Genomic DNA, 17,407 nt, shown 5'->3' with positions numbered 1-17,407 from the left:
AATAGACTATTCAGATTTGCTCTTGGTTTTCCTTTTCGTACACATCACTGCACAATGTATAACCAACTTAAATGGCATTCATTAAATATAAGAAGACACGTATTGGCTTCAGCTGATATTTAAATGCATTTATCTGAACTATCCCCCTTATTTAAAGCAAAATGTTGTACCCTACTCGCCAAATCATCAAGTTAGACACTCTGTCCAGATTTATTTCTCTGTCCCCTCTGCAAAAAAATTGATTGGCAGAAGAGCGTTCATTTTCAAAGCCAACAGACTGGAATACTTTACCTGCTGCTATTAGATCTCTTGCATCATTGGGTATGTTTAAACATGCATTATCATCTCACTTTCAACTGGTCTGCACTTGTTATTGATGAAACTGATATTGATTAAACTGTCTCTCAAATTGTAATGATTGTATGTATTACTTGAATGTTACTTAACAGACTGTACGTGGTTTGTCTTGTGTGTCATGTTTTGTCTGTTTTGTTTATGTATGTCTGTAAGTTGTTGCTATTGTCGGGACCCCCTTGAAAAACGAGATGGTGCATCTCAAGGGGTTTATCCCAATAAATACATTTCTATATAGCCTAACTTGTTTTGCTGTCTCCTTTGTATTTCTTTTGATCAGTTTGCAGGGATAAGTTGGGTTTGGGTATTGTCTTTTCATGTAGGCTTCTATCTGTAATATTATGTTCCTTAACTGTTTGTTGTTGAATGTTTGAAGGTGGATATTTTTTCTGTGTTCTCATATCGAATGGCTAACTGTCCCGGGTTCTCCCACTTAGCTCAAAATATTATATCATGGCGCCCTCTGTCGATCACTTCGGGAAAACACGTAGAACTACCCGGAAGTAGTAGCCAGTGAACATGAGAAAAAGGAAATCAGGGGATTCTTGCTTTCAAAACAAAACAGCTTTTTTTAAACAGGCTAAATTGTTTTGCTGGATACTTGCACATTGGCGAAGGGTGGTCAAATTAACAAAGAAAGAAAGAAAGAAAGAAAGAAAGACTATGTTTATATGCATTGATTTTGTATGACCATGTATGATTTTGAGGATTATTTTTGATATTTAGTTTCCTGAAATTGTCTAATTGTCTTTTATTCTTTAGGATTTCTGCCGGAAGTCTCGTCACTGTTGTTGCTGCTGAATGAAAATGTTTTCGCCTCGTGTTTGACAGGTTGGTCTGATTCCAGTTTGGAAGTCTAACATAACTAACTGTTAAACTATTACAACTTTTAACGGCAGCTGCAACAGTTAAACCAGGGTTTTCATCATATAAGCACGTATTATAATGTGGCAGCGCTTTAATGTAAAAGCCATGTCCGTGGCTCACGTCTCAAGATTTAAAGTGGTAACAACGTATTAGCTCCTTAAAGCTAACGTTAGCCTGATACATTAACTTGTTTAGTTGATGATTGTCAAGCAATAACGTTACAGGTTTATTCAATTTGTTCACGCCAGCTAAGCTTACTTACGACTACTTGATTGACAGACAATATTTCTGTATAACACGTTACTCTCTTTCAAATGACTCTTCTTGCCAGAGTATGAAAGAATATGCCGTGTTAACAGTGTGTGTTTGTGTCTCTCTGTCTCCAGGTTGTTACACGTGAGCCTCTGAGTTTGGCCCCAGCTGTCATTCATATCTTCCAGTTGATATCTCTGTCTAGTGGGGTGCAGCCTATACATCCTCATACAGCATGTCCTCCCAGGAAGAAGGGGATGCAGAGCCGGGCTCTTGCACATCCGCCTCTTCCTCCTCTGAAAATGATGCCCCCATTGGGGACGTCATCACTGTCACCATTGGAGCAACAGTGCCTACAGGGTTTGAGCAGACTGCTGCAGAAGAAGTCAAGGAGAAAATTGGGGTTGATGCAATAATCAGCAAAGATCGTGGTCGCATATACTTTCCAATAGCGTCTGACAAGCTTTTCCAGGTAGGAAACCTGGAGACAATGCATGTCTTTTTTTGCTGTTAGAGCCCAGTGATGATGCCATATGTTAAACCCCTTTTAACATTTCCCAGGTGTAAATAGTGTACAGATAACCTCCATCTTAAATGAACATGTCTGTCTTTCCTTCATTGATTCCTTCTCTCCTGTAGGTCCATCTTTTGAAGTCTGTAGACAACCTGTTTGTTGTGGTTGAGGAATATCATGATTACCCCTTCAAAGAATCAAAGGTAACACACACAGCGTTATTCTCTTAGCCAATGCATGGACTATCGCCATGGGTACTAAACACTGTGTTCTGTGCAGGAGGAGACATTGCTGGAGCTGCAGGAGCTTGCCTCCAATCTCCCCTGGACTAATGCCTTACAGATTTGGAAACTAAATCGCACCTTCAAAAAGAAAAAAGGCTTCAGGAAAGGTGGAAATGGAACCAAAGTAAAACCTACTAGTAGTGAGGCCACAGATGTTGCATCTGTGGCCTCACTACTAGTAGGTTGTAGTGTGGCTGATGTTGAGCAGCAAGAACTACCTCCGGCAGGGTCCGCTACTGAAAGCCAGACGAAGGCAGAGGTCACTGCTAACACGGAGGACAGCACGCCGGACTCGGAGGAGGCAGAACCAAAGACCAAAGTGACCAAGTTCCGTGTGACGTGCAACAGGGCCGGTGTCATACACAGCTTTACCTCCAATGATGCAGCCAGAGACTTTGGTGGGGGCGTGCAAGAATTCTTCCAGTGGAAAGCAGACATGACAAAGTTTGACATAGAGGTAGGTGTGCCTGTTCAGGCTCTACTGGCTCAGTGAATAATATTACGCTGGCCAAAAAACTGCCTGTTCTGATGCATTTGCAAGGCATAGCATAATATTTAGTCTAAGGAGTAACAAAAGAACAAATAAGAATTCTGCTGAGTCACATTTTCCAAGAAGATAAGCCGTCCACATTATGTGACATGTTGAAAAATGCTTCATTGTATCCAATGACGAAACGGTGTGTCTTTTCTTTGAATTCATTTTAAAGGTCCCATGTCATGGCCATTTCTACTGATCATAATTCCATTGTTGAGGTATACTAAAATAGATTTATACTTTGCAATTTTCCAAACTCACATTGGTTTCTCATACAGCATCTCTGTATAGTATGTGTATTCACTCTCTGTCCTTAACGGCTTGTTGGAGCTCCTGCCCCCCCCTTCCTGTGAGCCCAGTGTGCTCTGATTGGTCGGGACGTTGCAAGGGTCGCTGCTCAGTGAGCTGGCTTACTGGTGTGGTTTCTGGCTCGGCGTTACGGCGATACAGCTCAAAACTCATCGTGAGCACACACACAAACACTCACAGCCGAAGTAAAAACAATAATTGGGCCCAACTCGTATAGTATGTGTATACCAACCAGGGAGCTCTATGCAAGTCATTGGGACTCCCCACTGCGTTTGATAGTGACGGTGTGTGAGGAGCTCCGCGGATTGGTCCATTTTGGTTCCCGGAACAAATGGAAAAAGAGGAATCTCAAACGAGGCGTTCTGGGGCAGCATAGCCAAGTATTTTCTGTGTTAGAGTTTTACTCGCTACAGGGTGTACTTTGAGGGTTTTTGACTCTGCAGACCGTTTACATGCGTAAAAACCTTCATAACACACAAGGGACGGGTAATAACCGGAAAAGCATGACATGGGACCTTTAATGAACTTCACACGTACTAAGAAACAATTCAATCATGTGAAAATTGGTTGTGATGAATTTTCTGACGATCGTTTCAGCTCTAAAGAACATAAAGATGTATTCATGGTAATTGATAATTGCTTTCTAATCATGCTCTGTATGTTCCTGCACTGTAGGTGTTACTGAACATACACAATGTAGAGGTGGTGATCGGCATCGCACTCACAGAAGAGAGTCTTCACAGGAGGAACATCAGCCACTTCGGACCCACTACACTGCGCTCTACCTTATGCTATGGCATGCTCAGGTATTTATTCAACTCTGTTTTCACGGCTTTGTTTGAACAAGGGATTTATTCGGATATGGTTGGGCTCCTGGATTTCTTTAAAGTTTGTATGTATATTATTGAAATAAGGAATAATTCTAAGTCTCTCGTTGATTCAACAACGGATTAGTCATTAAAAACACTGTCATGATGACACTTGCAATGAGGTGTACCTTGGACAGCTACCAAAGTGACTGATGTAGGAGGAAGAGAGGAAATACTGTCATGCTGCAACCTCATACCAACTGTAACAACAGATTGAATGTGTTTTTCCTACTCACTCACACAGATCGATACTTGAAGAAGAAGGTGCAAATAACCTAAATAAGTATTCCACAACTTGGTTAAATATAATCTTTCAGAGAGCTATGTCTTGTGCATGTACTAATGCAAAGCAAAGTTTAACACATGACAGAGAGAGTAAAATGATCGATACATTAAACTGATAACTTTGTAATGGCATATTTCCAAAAGGCGTTGCTCAGACTGTGGAACAATTCTTCCAGTTAAAAGTAGATAACACTGATATATCCAATAACATCTCCCATGCCAAAAACAACTCATCTCTGTTGAGATAAAAATGCAAGTCACACCTCAGGGTTTAGCAATATTTTCCATGAAGATAGTTTGACACATATATCTTTTTTTATAGCTTAGTTTGCCTAACACGCGGGGGTGGGGGTCTGTGCACCTTACAAACTGTATGCAAGTATAGTATATCTAAAGTCAGTTGAAAAAAATAATTGTTCTTTTATTTTCATTCATCATTTAGGACATAATAACTATAAGGGCACTTATAACGATCTGTTAATGTCAAGAAAAGTTTAAAAAAAACATGTAAATCTGCCTTGTATTTCCAGCAAGTGTATTTGCTCTGTAATTCCGCTGAAAGACTAACAGGGAAGTAATCAAAGGCAATTAAACCGGTACTTCGTGGAACCAAATTATTTAGTTTGGGAATTCCAAACGAGTACAAAGAGAGCACCTAAATATAAATCATGGCAATGCAGTGCTAACCACAGAACAATGAATGTGACTTGGATGAAATTCAAGTGGAGTAACTGATGAATTGAATTCTAATTTCATTTGAGATGATGATTCGTGTAATGTAGAATGACTGGGGCTCTGCTTGGAACTGCTCAGTAATTCAGCCATTTTTTTTACCAGTCATGTTTATTGTTCCAACACAAAACTGATGGTATAAGGCCTACGTGTGGTCATATCTGCATATCTTTTGTCACTAAGTGCTAAAATGAAATTAGGATTTAATAAAAACGAGCAGTGCATGCAGGATGGTGTCAGTCACGATAAGAACGTGGGGAAGAGAAACAGCACAATTGGTTAATGCTTTATATTGACATGTATATAATGAACCTGAATGATAATCATACTGTGTTATTTTCACACTTTTCTGTTGATAGGCTGTGTAGTCCTCAGGCGTCTGATATAATCCTGGATCCGATGTGCGGAACAGGAGCTATACCATTGGAGGTAAGTCATATCTTATGTACCTATACTACAATATAGCTTTGATGGAAAAACACGAAGATCAAGTGCAAAACATAAACACACACATTAAACCCTTTCCAATAACCTCATGATTTCTTAATATTCTACAGTACACAGCATCATTTTACTAGCTTCTTCCTCACCTCATTGCACTGCTCCACATATTGCTGCTGCTGTCTCCTGATGACATCAAACACATTTCACAAGCAAACTACAGACTTAAAACTTAAAGACAAAAAGTACTGTTTAAAATGGACTTGTGTTTTATGATTTTCATCACCAGGGGGCCATTGAATTCAACAAATCTTTCTACATTGCCGGTGACAACAATGACATGGCAGTTACCCGCACAGTCAATAATATATGTCACATCCAGAAACGGAGGGCAGCTAAGGGCAGGTGAGAGTGTGCGCATCTCGACATCTCACAAGTAGTAATAAGAACAGTTATGTGCATTTGGTGACCTCCGTACGGTTTTGATGATGCTTTTCCAATGTAATCCTTCAAAACAGTGCACCTGGAATGCCCATTGACACAGTGCAATGGGATCTGTGCAACTTACCCATGAGGACCGGCTCTGTTGACATCATCATCACCGACATGCCCTTTGGGAAGAGGTACCATAAACACGTGTGCAGTGCATGCTTGATTAAGTAGTATGTAGAAGTGTTGTTGAATGAGTGGATTTCTAGTATCAGGGTTAGAACATTTAAATATATAAATAGTTGTAGTCTTTTCCTAGTTTTAAAGGTTTCCTTACCTCTCCAGTGGCTTCAATGTCCCAGTCAAGTCTAATGTTGACCTCTTAATGTCACCTCTTCATTTTTGCTGGTTAAAAGATTTTTAAACAAAAAAATACTAAATATTGAATTTATCTTTCACACTATCTTATAAAGTATCTCCCTTGTTTTCTTGAAGAATGGGCTCTAGGAAGAAGAACTGGGACCTGTACCCCTCCTGTCTGAGAGAGATGGCCCGTGTGAGCACCCCGGGGACAGGAAAGGCTGCCTTGTTGACACAGGACAAGAAATGCTTTACCAAGGTAAGCAAAGGATCTCCAGATAAACCACAGGGCAAGTCTTGACCTGCCTCAGTCTTCCTGATAAGTAATCATATATTTCATCCTAACCGGAAAGTTTGCCGTAACCACTGATTCACACACCTACTTGATAGGGAAACAACTACAACTGCCTTTTCCCCTAACCTCTGATGTTTTGTTATCTGTGGATTGTAAACGTGTTCCTTGTACAGAAGGGCACAATGCACAATTATAAAAACACTTAAGAACAATTGTTAATTTTCATATCCACACGTGTACTGTAATATCAAAGGTTCTGCTTTGTCCTTGTCAGGGAGTTAGACCTAGTATAAAAACGCATGTATAGCTCAAATGTGACCTGCTCCATCGAAATCAGTCGCATTGACCCGAAGACACATTTTGAGTTGTATACACTGTTGGAAAGAGGAGACTCCTAGCTTTCTAATGATATCAGGATTGTTTTTGTACTCCAAATATTAAGCAAAATATGTCACATTATATAATGACTGTCACCGAGTCATCATTTTGAGAAAAAGGCCTTCAAAGTTTCCTCTTCTCTGGAATCCATCGATCTTATTGATTATTAGCGGAGCAAATGATCAAAGTAGTACGGAGGGAAAATATTTTCGTTTGGATTGCTGGTCTGGGGGAAGCTCACGAGTGTGTGTGTGTATGTGTGATTTAGCGTTATTGTGTTTGTTTATTGTGTTTGTGACTTTAAATTACTCCGTTCTCCGCTTGTAATTATGCCGTGACAAGCTACAAAGTTGTATTTATCATCTGAATTTGCCGAAACAAGTTTAATATTCTGAAAGCCAGGACTTTGTTTATTTGAAATCAAATTAAAACAAACTGTAACGGAACCTGCCGTGTTATCTATGATTACTATACGCCTTACATTCATAATTTCAGCCGGAGAGGGGGGGAGCGGCGCTGCGGAACAGCAGAGTGCGAGTGAGAGCTGTCATCTTCCCTTTACAAGCTTAAAAAATGTATTTATCGTGTTATTTTGGAAATAAAAGTTTCATATTCTGAAAGCCAAGACTTTGTTTGTTTGAAATCAAAAACAAAACACCCGAACCCCGAAAAACTATTTTTTAACGCAAATCCACGTTTATTTTGAAATGAGCCGTTGCGACTTCCGACTGATTTCGATAGAGCGGGTCACATATTAGCAAGGCATATTATCTATAAATTCAATGTGTGTTTTTTTTTTATATCTACTTATAAACTACTAGGACAGTGCAGTTCTTAACAAATAGCTTGGTTCCAGTCAATGACATTGCTGTTGACCTTTGTGGTAGGCTATACGGGCTTTCCCAGATGAATCAATGAAGTCAAATTGGGTTCTAATGACATGAAAACAGTGTTTAGTAATTATTTATTTGTTGTCCTGTCATACAATCAATTACTTATAATTATTTGTGTATTACAGTAGGTTTTATAAGACATGATTAATCCAACTTTAAACAATCTAAAATGGTCCTCTACTTAGAGGGTATGCATGCAGAATCCAATAAGCCCCCCATGAGTCATGGAAAAAGACTTTAAACAGCTGTATTCGTCTAAGTTGGATATCGTGTTTCACACAAAACAACTGTCTCATTTGTTAGTTTGCCCTAACAAGATGAATGTTGTCTCCAGGCTATCTCGAGGATGGGAGGACTGTGGAGGAGGCTGCACACTGTTTGGGTCAATGTCGGGGGTTTACATGCTGCCGTCTACCTCCTCAAGCGGACCCCGGGCGTGTTTGGCCAAACTCCGGAGGATGTCTATGAATCACGAGGAACGGTTAAAGCAGAGGGGGAAGAGAAGGGGGATAAGGAGCTCTCCTAATTCACATCCTGCCTTGAAGTTCTGAGTTTAAATTTGAGGCCATGTAGGTTCAGCATTATTTATAATTCCTTTATCGATTTTACATTTTTTGTTAATACAGGTTCTCTTGTTAGTCTTGCCAAAAAGTTTTTGCATATCATTTTTGTATTTCTCCTTTGGTTTGATGCGATAATAAGATCGCTGGAGAAAGAAAAGCTATTTTCATGTTCAGCAGCAGTTTAGTAGTCGCCAAACCTTTTGTTTGAGTGAAGCAGTTTATTTGTCATATTGCAGTTCAGAAAGCTGCTAAAAGTTGTTTCACTGCACGCCTCAGACCCGCTGTGTCAACTTTACAGGGACTGCACATTTTCATATTGGTCTGGTTAATAAAGATTCAAACAAAAAGTTGATACTTCAAGTCAATGTAAATATTCATCACATACTACAAGTGGTAAATCTGTGGTACATCTACAATTGTTTGTTTAGTAGAATGCAACCATGTACTTGTATATGTATCATATGTATTATTATTATTATGTATTTAAATCTTTAATATCTACCTGAAATTCAGCACGTCTCTACAATCAGGGTGACTTTCCTCTGTTTCTCCATATTTGATATGCCAACCTGAGCACACACTAGGTGATGAAACATGAGCTCATATTAAGTAGAAAAGGATAAAGCCCAGCTTGTATGACTCAGGTTTTTTTTACAGTAATAACTTACGGTGTGCGTGAATACTGGCATGCAGGATCACACTTCCTTAAGCTCTTCAATAAACGATTGCCAAACAAAAGGGATTTCCCCAAACAAGGGAACATAATTTAGGCAGATCTTGCCAAAATCCAGTAAAAAAAAAAAAGGAAATACAAATTTGATTTAGATTTAATTGCGGTTTGAACTACCGGCAACATGGATAATACATATTAACTTTTTAACTGTAGTTTGTGCACGAACATGCATAAAGTCTGGCAGAGTGCAGGTAATTCCCCATCCTATGCGGTTGATGCTATACCTTACTACAGAATAATGCTAACAACTTTTTTTTCCGGGTCCCTACCCATTCTAGCTAAATCCCTATAAATACAAACGAGTGTCTCAACTGCATGTAAACTAGCCTTAAGGATAATTAAATGATTATCGTTGTATTCCCTTGTATTAAATAAAGAAGTGTAATCATGATTACGTAAGCGAGCACATGCAACAGCGTGGGAAATTTAAAGATGCAGTGACAAAGATGATGACGGAGAGGACTGTGACGTAGTAGCTCTGGCTCATAATAAAGCCATGTGAGAGCAGACAGGACTCCATTGACTCAGAGCAGCGAGGAAGGTAAACACACGAGATGATCTGGACTATTTTTCTGATTTTCCAAGCTGTCCTGCTTTATTTCCTTCTCACACACAGATCGAGGTGAGTTATTGTTTTATTGACTTGTATTTTGCTTACTTCGTGCTCTAAACACGCTAATGAAAAATGCACCTGTTGACATTGAATCTTGCACGCCCTTGTCAAAAATATTCTCATATGTGTTTTTGTTAACTGGTGCAAATGTAAGACTAGTAAGTGTGGTGACATATTTGTCAAACGATTTTGTCTACCACCCGTGTATGCTATTTTTCTCGTGATGTACGCACACGCCAACATTTTTATTTTTTATTGGTTTGGCTTCTCCATTCAAAGGAATGCAGTTAAACTACTGCAGTGTTAAATATAAGTGTCCCTATTGTGCAGCTTTCCACTTCATCGAGGTTTCAATTTCCATTGAGGCAATGACAAATGACGAAAGAATAATTTGTCAAGTCAATTTTACCTATCCCTTTTATTGTTATATTAAGTGATCATGTCATAATAGGTGTGACGTAAAATAAGTGACACAAACTAATGTTGAGGCAGACAACAAAGTAGATGCATGTGTAAAATAACACATCTCTATGTTGGTTATTGTTCAGAGCTGCATGTCACGTTGTGTCTCTCCACCTTTTTAAACTATCAGTAAGATAAAGAAAGACAATCATCTTCAAAATAGCAAGTTGTTGAAAATACAATAAATCAATGTAACTTTATATTTGTATTTCATTTTCCCTTTAGATCCAAGAGCGATCCTCCTCTAGACAAAGGAATTATCCCCTGGTTAGGCCATGCACTTGAGTTTGGAAAAGATGCTTCCAAGTTCTTGGACCGAATGAAGCAGAAACATGGCGACATTTTCACAGTGAGTAGAAAAGACCAACAGAGATGATGATCTGATTCACCGATGCCCCCTCTGTAAATATGATATGAATACATATGATCCCCTAAAGATCTTAATACTTATAAAACAATTCAGCTTAAAAATGCTGCCTCTCCAAATGATACTGTAGATTAATGGTTAGACATTTAAGAATATGTTTATGTTCATGTAACAGCATGTTACGGATAACACCAAACGTTTACATCAGGATACCATGATGTCATGATTTTAAGTTATCCTGAAACAAAATACAGAGTTTTATATTTGAGTTGTACAAGCAAATACTTTTTCATTTATTTGAAAGATAAATGGAATACTGCCCTTCATGAGAAAACGAATTGGTTTGCTTCAAAACTTTAAGAAATAACATACATTACAACACTAATCACAACAAAAAGTGCTCGGAGAATTTTTAATGTTACAGAAATGCATGAAAAAAGAATTCTAGCTGCATTTTCTTCTTGCTTTTTAATTTTCTCCACTGATGATGTGCAGGTGCGTGCTGCTGGACGTTATGTGACGGTGCTGCTGGATCCTCACTCGTACGACGCGGTCATCAATGACTCAGACTCCCTGGACTTCACTCGCTATGCACAGGTGCTCATGGAGAGGATCTTCAACCTGCGGCTCCCTCATCATCAGCCGTCTAATGTTTCAGCCTTGATGAAAAAGTAAGTCCTCATTAGTATGAACTCCAAACTGAAAGCTTGTACTGTCTATTTTCATTTTCATTTCTTATATAAATAGAGAAGCGAAATTTTTTGTGGAAAAACTACCACTCGAATCTCATGAATAGCATCACTGTGGATATTTCTGAAAACTCCCTTACTATTTTGGGAAATCCATTTTTAGATCTTCTTGTTTCATTATTGCTCAGGCATCTACAGTATTGTATTGAGATACTGGCAGACATCAAAATAAAATCAAAGCAATCTTTATAATGTTAAGGTTTAAAAGATTGACCAATGGGCACACTGCTTTCTGGAAGCTCAGTCTGAGTGATAAGTTGTGTGTCCTGCCGACCCCTCCTTTCTTCGTTCATCATGTTAACAATTACCCAAATGTGCTAAAAATAAAACTCGGAGCATTTTCATTACCTCAGGGAAAATATTAAACCTAAGTCAACAATTAGCTAGGAAGTCAGGTCACCACATCAATTAGTGTGACAGGATTCACAGGATTAACCCTCAATGGAATGCCATTCAACATTTATTTACTTTGTCATCTCAACCTTTTTGTGTCCACAGGCACTTCATGGGAGTGAATTTGGCCGCACTGAACAGCACCATGAGCAGACACCTGCAGGCCTCGCTGAAAACTGAGATGCCTCAGAACCAGAAAGACTGGAAAGAGCAGGGACTATTCAACCTCTCCTACAGCCTACTTTTCAAGTAATTGTGCCCCTGTCTCGCCCACACACACTCTTGACTATGTTAAAAGAAGCATGTACGCCAAAATGTTCCACTAAACAGTTTACACAGCCGTCAGTCCTGCGGTTCTCTGCTTGTAAACACAGCAAGAAAAATGTAGGATGATTACCATGACACAAATGTTTGAGGTCACCTTTCCGGTTGAGTATTTTAGGAGACAGGATGTGAACATAAACGTAGCTGCCCTTCATGTTAAGAAGTATCCTTAGTAAACAAAGGAGAGAGTATCAGGAATGTAAAACACTATCAGGTAGTAATGTTACCCTTTGACACAGTGACATACACTCTGGGGAGAAGCTTCACCTTGTGTTGGCCAATGGAAACCTACCAGTTGAAAGGGGATCTCTTGTGTCAAATGAAATACCTGCGTGGGCTGGTTATCTTTCTGTCAAAGGCAAAACAATGTCTGCATTCATCCCCCATAGAGTACCACACGTTCTCACACTTTTGATGTGTCCTTTCTCTGCAGGGCGGGGTACCTGTCGCTGTTCGGAGGGGAACAGAACAACAACGGCACAGATCCCTCCAGCGTCTATGAGGAGTACAAGAAGTTTGATGGCCTCTTGACTAAAATGGCGAGAGGCACACTGAAGCCAGGTAGTGATGCTGAACTTACTGGGCCTACAGATAACCTTCGGGGTATCAGAAGCTTTAGTCAGGAAGGCTGCAGTGACAGAAGTCTGTTAGTTATGATGCACATCAAACTCCATGACTCAGGAGAAGACGTAACTTGTGTTTACGCTGTTAACATTTATCACTAACATGGATTGACACCATCGATAGATATAAGCTCATTTCTATTTTGCAGTTGTCATGGCAAGTTTCCCTCACTCAGTTGCTTACGTAATGTCTAGTAGCTTTGTTTTCATTTTTGAAGACTTTTACGATTCCCAATGTATCATCACAGACCTGATACAACTTGTACCAGCTGCTACACCTTATTCCCCCGAGCTCTTCGAAGAAAGGTCTTTCCTTGCGTGCTGTATCAATGTTTAGATTTGCTTTTGTTCTGTATCACACATAAAAGTTGGCCAATTACAATATCATTGCTCTCCAGTCGAACCTGTCCAACCTCGGTATCCGTACGATCTGTTTATATATCAGGCCTTTCATTCAGATTAGGCTCCACTGCTTATGTTTAGCCTGACTCACTCCCTCACTGACGCTGTGATGTTTATCTGTTTTCAGAGGAGAAGAGGGCAGCCCAGAGTGTGCGGCAAAGACTGTGCGGGCTCCTGGCTCCAGCAGGTCTGACTCAGGACTCGGGGGCCAGCCCCTGGCTCCACGCCTACAGGAGGCTCCTGCAGGAGGATGGGGCCGACGAGGAGACGCAGAGGAAAGCTGTGCTGATGCAGCTGTGGGCCACACAGGTGAGCAAGACGTTGAAAGACCTATTCAGAATGTGCAAAGCGAGAGTTTCAGTTGGTGATCACCTCTCGAGATTAGAGAGGCTGTCTGTCGGTTGAACTTGATGACACTCTCAGTCTCTGTGGTGGGAAAGTATCCAAGAACGTTTATTAAGAAGTACTGCACTTAAGTACAGGTTTGAGATACTTTACATGAGTTTTTCCATTATTCTGATACTTAATCGTTCTATTCCACGACATTTCAGAGGGAAATAATATACTTTTTACTTAGCTACTTTTAGATAACTGCCTTTGGATAGTTACTGCAGCTGGAAATGAGATCTTAAATACAATATGATAAGCTTTTGAAATACAACACATTTTAAAAGATTAAACCAATGGTTCCTGACTTTTTTAGCATGGCCTCTAACAAAAACTTCAGAGGTAAAATTATCTAATACTTCACAAATAACACAAAGTTAAGTATATTAGAAATGTGTATAATTAACATAATAATTAGTTCATTTTTTTTTCAACACCATGACTTATTTCATGCCTCCTCACATTCATTATTTATGTTGGATAATACTACCTAAACAGAACCAGCTACTCCATCAACAGTTAAAAATGATGTATTTGCCTCAGGATTCATAATCCTTTATTTAATTAGAGTTTTTAATACTTGAGTACTTTTATTTTCTGATTCTGGTATGAACTACTTCCTCGACCACTGTGCAGTACTCTTATCTAACACATGAGTGTGCTGTTCACTTCTGCTTTCACAGCAGTCTGCCTTTGCATCGGAAAGCCATGCAAGTTTTTAACAAATATAAGAGATGACTGTGATGGAGCACAGTGTTTTTACACCAAATTAACTGACATGGTAACTTGATTGATTCTCTCATTGATTACAGAACAAAGTAAAACATATTTCTCATTCAAAAAATGTAAATGTCAGAAATCTCTTCACTTGGTTTGTAGGATGTTTAAAGGTCAGCTAGTATGCACATACTTCCATCTCTTCCGATGTTAAAGGGACATTTTATTTCTACTATAACAAAACAAGCAGGCAATTGGTTGCATTGGTTTTAGTCTTGAATGGATTTGAACTGACCTTGACTTCTCACTCACATAAAACTGGACTTGCTATTGACTCACAGTGTTGCCCACAGCCTGCTGGAGAACTTTATTGCATCAAAGATATAAATAAGATGGCAACTTCAACATTTGCGTTCCCCTTCAGACTGCTTACTCATCCTCTTTATGTACCATTTGATTACAAGCTTTGAATCATGTCGTTAGGTTGTCTCTGAGTCACATTCTTAGTTTCCCACAAAACCTTTGAGAGAAGTTAACAAATATATTGCATGAAATACAGAGACCTTGTTGGACAGTTATTATGGTTATGACACACAATATTGTCATATCAGTCATATATGGTGTTATTAACACTGAAATATTGCTGTCAATAAGGAAACTTTCACACACACAGGTCTGTGATACATCTGCCAAATGTTTGGATAATGACAAATCTTTTAATGGATACCGAAGTTCTATGATCAGTTGTGTTTATGTATTTTACTACGCATTAACAGACCTAATCGTGTATTTGCAATGACTTAAGAGGCCATTTTGTGGTCATTTATACACAGTATTACATTAACATAATGTGAACTATTTGATGTGTCTTCTCTTGGCAGTCAGCGCCACAGTAAGCTGTAAAACTAAATAGCTTCAGAGCTTGTCCTGCCCTTGGATGCAGGCAGATGGCGGGGGACCTCCGGTTTCTAAGCGCTTTCCTTATTTAGTAAACCATTACCAGGCTGAGCTTTGTCAGAAGTGAAACTATCCAGAGCACGGATCCTCTCATACCTCACAGCTGAAAGGAAGCTGTTGCCTTTTTATCCAGTCAGCCGCCCCCAATAGTCATTATGCTTTGAAGTTTTTGTTGAACCAGACTTTTATTGAAATGTGTGCTTCATTACAACTCTAACAAACAATAGACATGAGCACTAGGGATGTGATGTTCTTATTTGCTATTAGCAAACAACCACCTGCGCTGTCACTATGCAACGCCAGAGTGAAACTAAAAACCCTATCATTGTCATCATGTGAGTCTTTGTTTGTTTTCAGGGCAATGTTGGTCCGGCTGCATTTTGGCTGTTGGGCTACTTATTGACAAACCCTGAAGCTCTGACAGCGGTGAAGAACGAGTTCAGCGCTATCTCAACGATGGAGACCTCAGAGACCTCATTACTGGACACACCTGTGAACACCCCTGTGTTTGGTGAGGGCTTAGTGTAAACAGAAAGAAAGACATTTGTTGGGAGTAGCTTGCTCCTTTTCGTCAGGTAGTCTGGAATCACATTTGAAAGATGAATGGATTTATACCGATGTATAGGGCAACACAAATAAGATAATATTGCAGCTAAGAAAAGTAGATTATGGTGAACAGAAAAAAGTCAAATGGATAAATAAAGCCTAATTCATAAGTAGAGAAATATTGCAAATAAAACCTCTGCTCTTTTGTTATTAACAACATTTCTTTCTGCCTCTTGCAGATAGCGCCTTAGAGGAAACCCTTAGACTCACTGCTGCCCCCTTCATCACCAGAGAGGTAGTGCAGGAAAAAACCCTCAACATGGCTGATGGCCAACAGTACCTGCTAAGGAAAGGAGACCGGGTGTGTTTGTTCCCCTTCAACAGCCCTCAGAAGGACCCAGAGATTCACCACGAGCCACAGGTTGGTTGTCCTATCTTGTTAAAGTAACATATTGCCTGTGTCCAACCTCCTCGCTCTATCCAAAGCTTACTGTGCTGCCAACAGGAATAGCAGTAATTGTCTTGACTAGTTGGAGGCAGAGCTAAGTGTAATTAGTGTAGTGGTTTATGTAAGGTGGAATCAATGCCTACATAACGCTGACCCTGCCCGGGGGGGGGGGGTTAAACCAGAGCTGTGAACCTTTTGAGGGATTAGCTAAGCACGGGAACAGAAACACAGCTAATAGGCGTGGGAAGGACATTGCAGGCTGCACTAACACTAATCATTGACACACTGTCCAGTAGAAATGAAACAAACCAGAAACTAGTACCTAGCTAAAACTACAGTATCTAGCTAACTCTGATCTAACTGAATACAATCTGCTCTTTCTAACCGGTTGCATCTCTAAATGTGTTTCCTTTCCAGAAATATAAGTACGATCGCTTCCTGAATAAAGATGGCTCCGTGAAGAGAGATTTTTATAAAGGCGGGAGAAGGCTAAAATATTACACCATGCCATGGGGCGCAGGGGCCAATGGCTGCGTGGGAAAGAAGTTTGCCATCAACACCATCAGACAGTGAGTGTCCTATAAGTCACCATGTTATTTTACGATCCATTAAGACCTCAAAATGTTTCTCATTGGATGAGTTTGTTACCATCAATGTCATATTGAAAGTCCTAATTTCATGTTTTACTCTTCAGGTTTGTTTACATGGTGTTGACGAACTACGATTTGGAGCTCTCTGATCCAAATTCTCAGATACCGGAGGTAAATGCCAGTCGTTATGGATTTGGGATGCTTCAACCAGAAAGAGACTTGCTTGTCCGATACAGACCTAGAAATACACACTAGGAATATAAAAGCAATCAAAACACGGATCTTTAAAGCACATTTCAACAAATTCACATTGTTTATATGTCAATATGCCCCTTTGTACTTTTGTATCTTTTATTTATATAATATAGTATATCATTATTTTGTTATTTATCAATAAATGTAAATAATGCATTGTGTACCATATTGTGTTGTCAAATTTCTATGAGTTTTTGGGTAAAATTATTGCTGAGTCCATCACAATCATACATGTTTGTGCTTTATCCCACATTACTATTTTCTGGTAAGACTATTAATAAGACGTTGAAATGTGTCTTCATAAGGTATGTTTTTAAGGAGCTGTGGGAAGTGTTGCTTGGGAGCAGTATGTTAAATAAAGACTACAAGCGTAATGTGGGACGGCCTGTACTGTAAACAGAGCCGGCCACACATCTGTCACACTTACACATGCTCTCTGTTTGCAGAGTGAGGCTTAGTGGAAACTTTAGATTGATATGTT

At 39.5% G+C, this 17,407-nt stretch overlaps 2 protein-coding genes across 2 annotated transcripts; both read left to right on the top strand.

Annotated features, from left to right (window-relative positions):
* The first annotated feature begins 1,114 nt into the window (after positions 1-1,114).
* On the top strand, positions 1,115-8,758 carry thumpd3 (THUMP domain containing 3). The gene is made up of 10 exons (XM_010777525.1): positions 1,115-1,185; positions 1,608-1,945; positions 2,113-2,190; positions 2,267-2,728; positions 3,791-3,921; positions 5,361-5,430; positions 5,732-5,847; positions 5,961-6,065; positions 6,367-6,490; positions 8,132-8,758. Exons 2-10 carry the CDS (start codon positions 1,709-1,711, stop codon positions 8,321-8,323), a joined length of 1,515 nt encoding a protein of 504 aa, XP_010775827.1. The 5' UTR covers positions 1,115-1,185; positions 1,608-1,708; the 3' UTR covers positions 8,324-8,758.
* Positions 8,759-9,543: 785 nt separating this feature from the next.
* LOC104950923 (prostacyclin synthase-like) lies at positions 9,544-17,024 on the top strand. The gene is made up of 10 exons (XM_010777524.1): positions 9,544-9,715; positions 10,394-10,517; positions 11,031-11,206; positions 11,783-11,926; positions 12,435-12,562; positions 13,154-13,335; positions 15,445-15,598; positions 15,873-16,054; positions 16,499-16,650; positions 16,776-17,024. The coding sequence occupies exons 1-10, from the start codon at positions 9,648-9,650 to the stop codon at positions 16,924-16,926; spliced, it is 1,461 nt and encodes a 486-aa protein (XP_010775826.1). The 5' UTR covers positions 9,544-9,647; the 3' UTR covers positions 16,927-17,024.
* Positions 17,025-17,407: the final 383 nt, after the last annotated feature.

The sequence above is a fragment of the Notothenia coriiceps genome, unplaced genomic scaffold (genome assembly GCF_000735185.1).
Source record: "Notothenia coriiceps isolate Sejong01 unplaced genomic scaffold, NC01 NC01_scaffold00018250, whole genome shotgun sequence".
In the NCBI taxonomy this organism is placed as follows: domain Eukaryota; kingdom Metazoa; phylum Chordata; class Actinopteri; order Perciformes; family Nototheniidae; genus Notothenia; species Notothenia coriiceps.
The sequence above is the reverse complement of the archived record's forward strand: the minus strand, read 5'-3'. Positions and strand labels throughout refer to the sequence as shown.

Coding starts and splice junctions, on each gene's coding strand:
- LOC104950923 (XM_010777524.1), top strand. CDS start 9,648: ATGATCTGGACTATTTTTCTGATTTTCCAAGCTGTCCTGCTTTATTTC. Junction 10,518..11,030: donor AACATGGCGACATTTTCACA/GTGAGTAGAAAA, acceptor GATGATGTGCAG/GTGCGTGCTGCTGGACGTTA. Junction 11,207..11,782: donor GTTTCAGCCTTGATGAAAAA/GTAAGTCCTCAT, acceptor TTGTGTCCACAG/GCACTTCATGGGAGTGAATT.
- thumpd3 (XM_010777525.1), top strand. CDS start 1,709: ATGTCCTCCCAGGAAGAAGGGGATGCAGAGCCGGGCTCTTGCACATCC. Junction 3,922..5,360: donor TTATGCTATGGCATGCTCAG/GTATTTATTCAA, acceptor TTCTGTTGATAG/GCTGTGTAGTCCTCAGGCGT. Junction 6,066..6,366: donor GACATGCCCTTTGGGAAGAG/GTACCATAAACA, acceptor GTTTTCTTGAAG/AATGGGCTCTAGGAAGAAGA.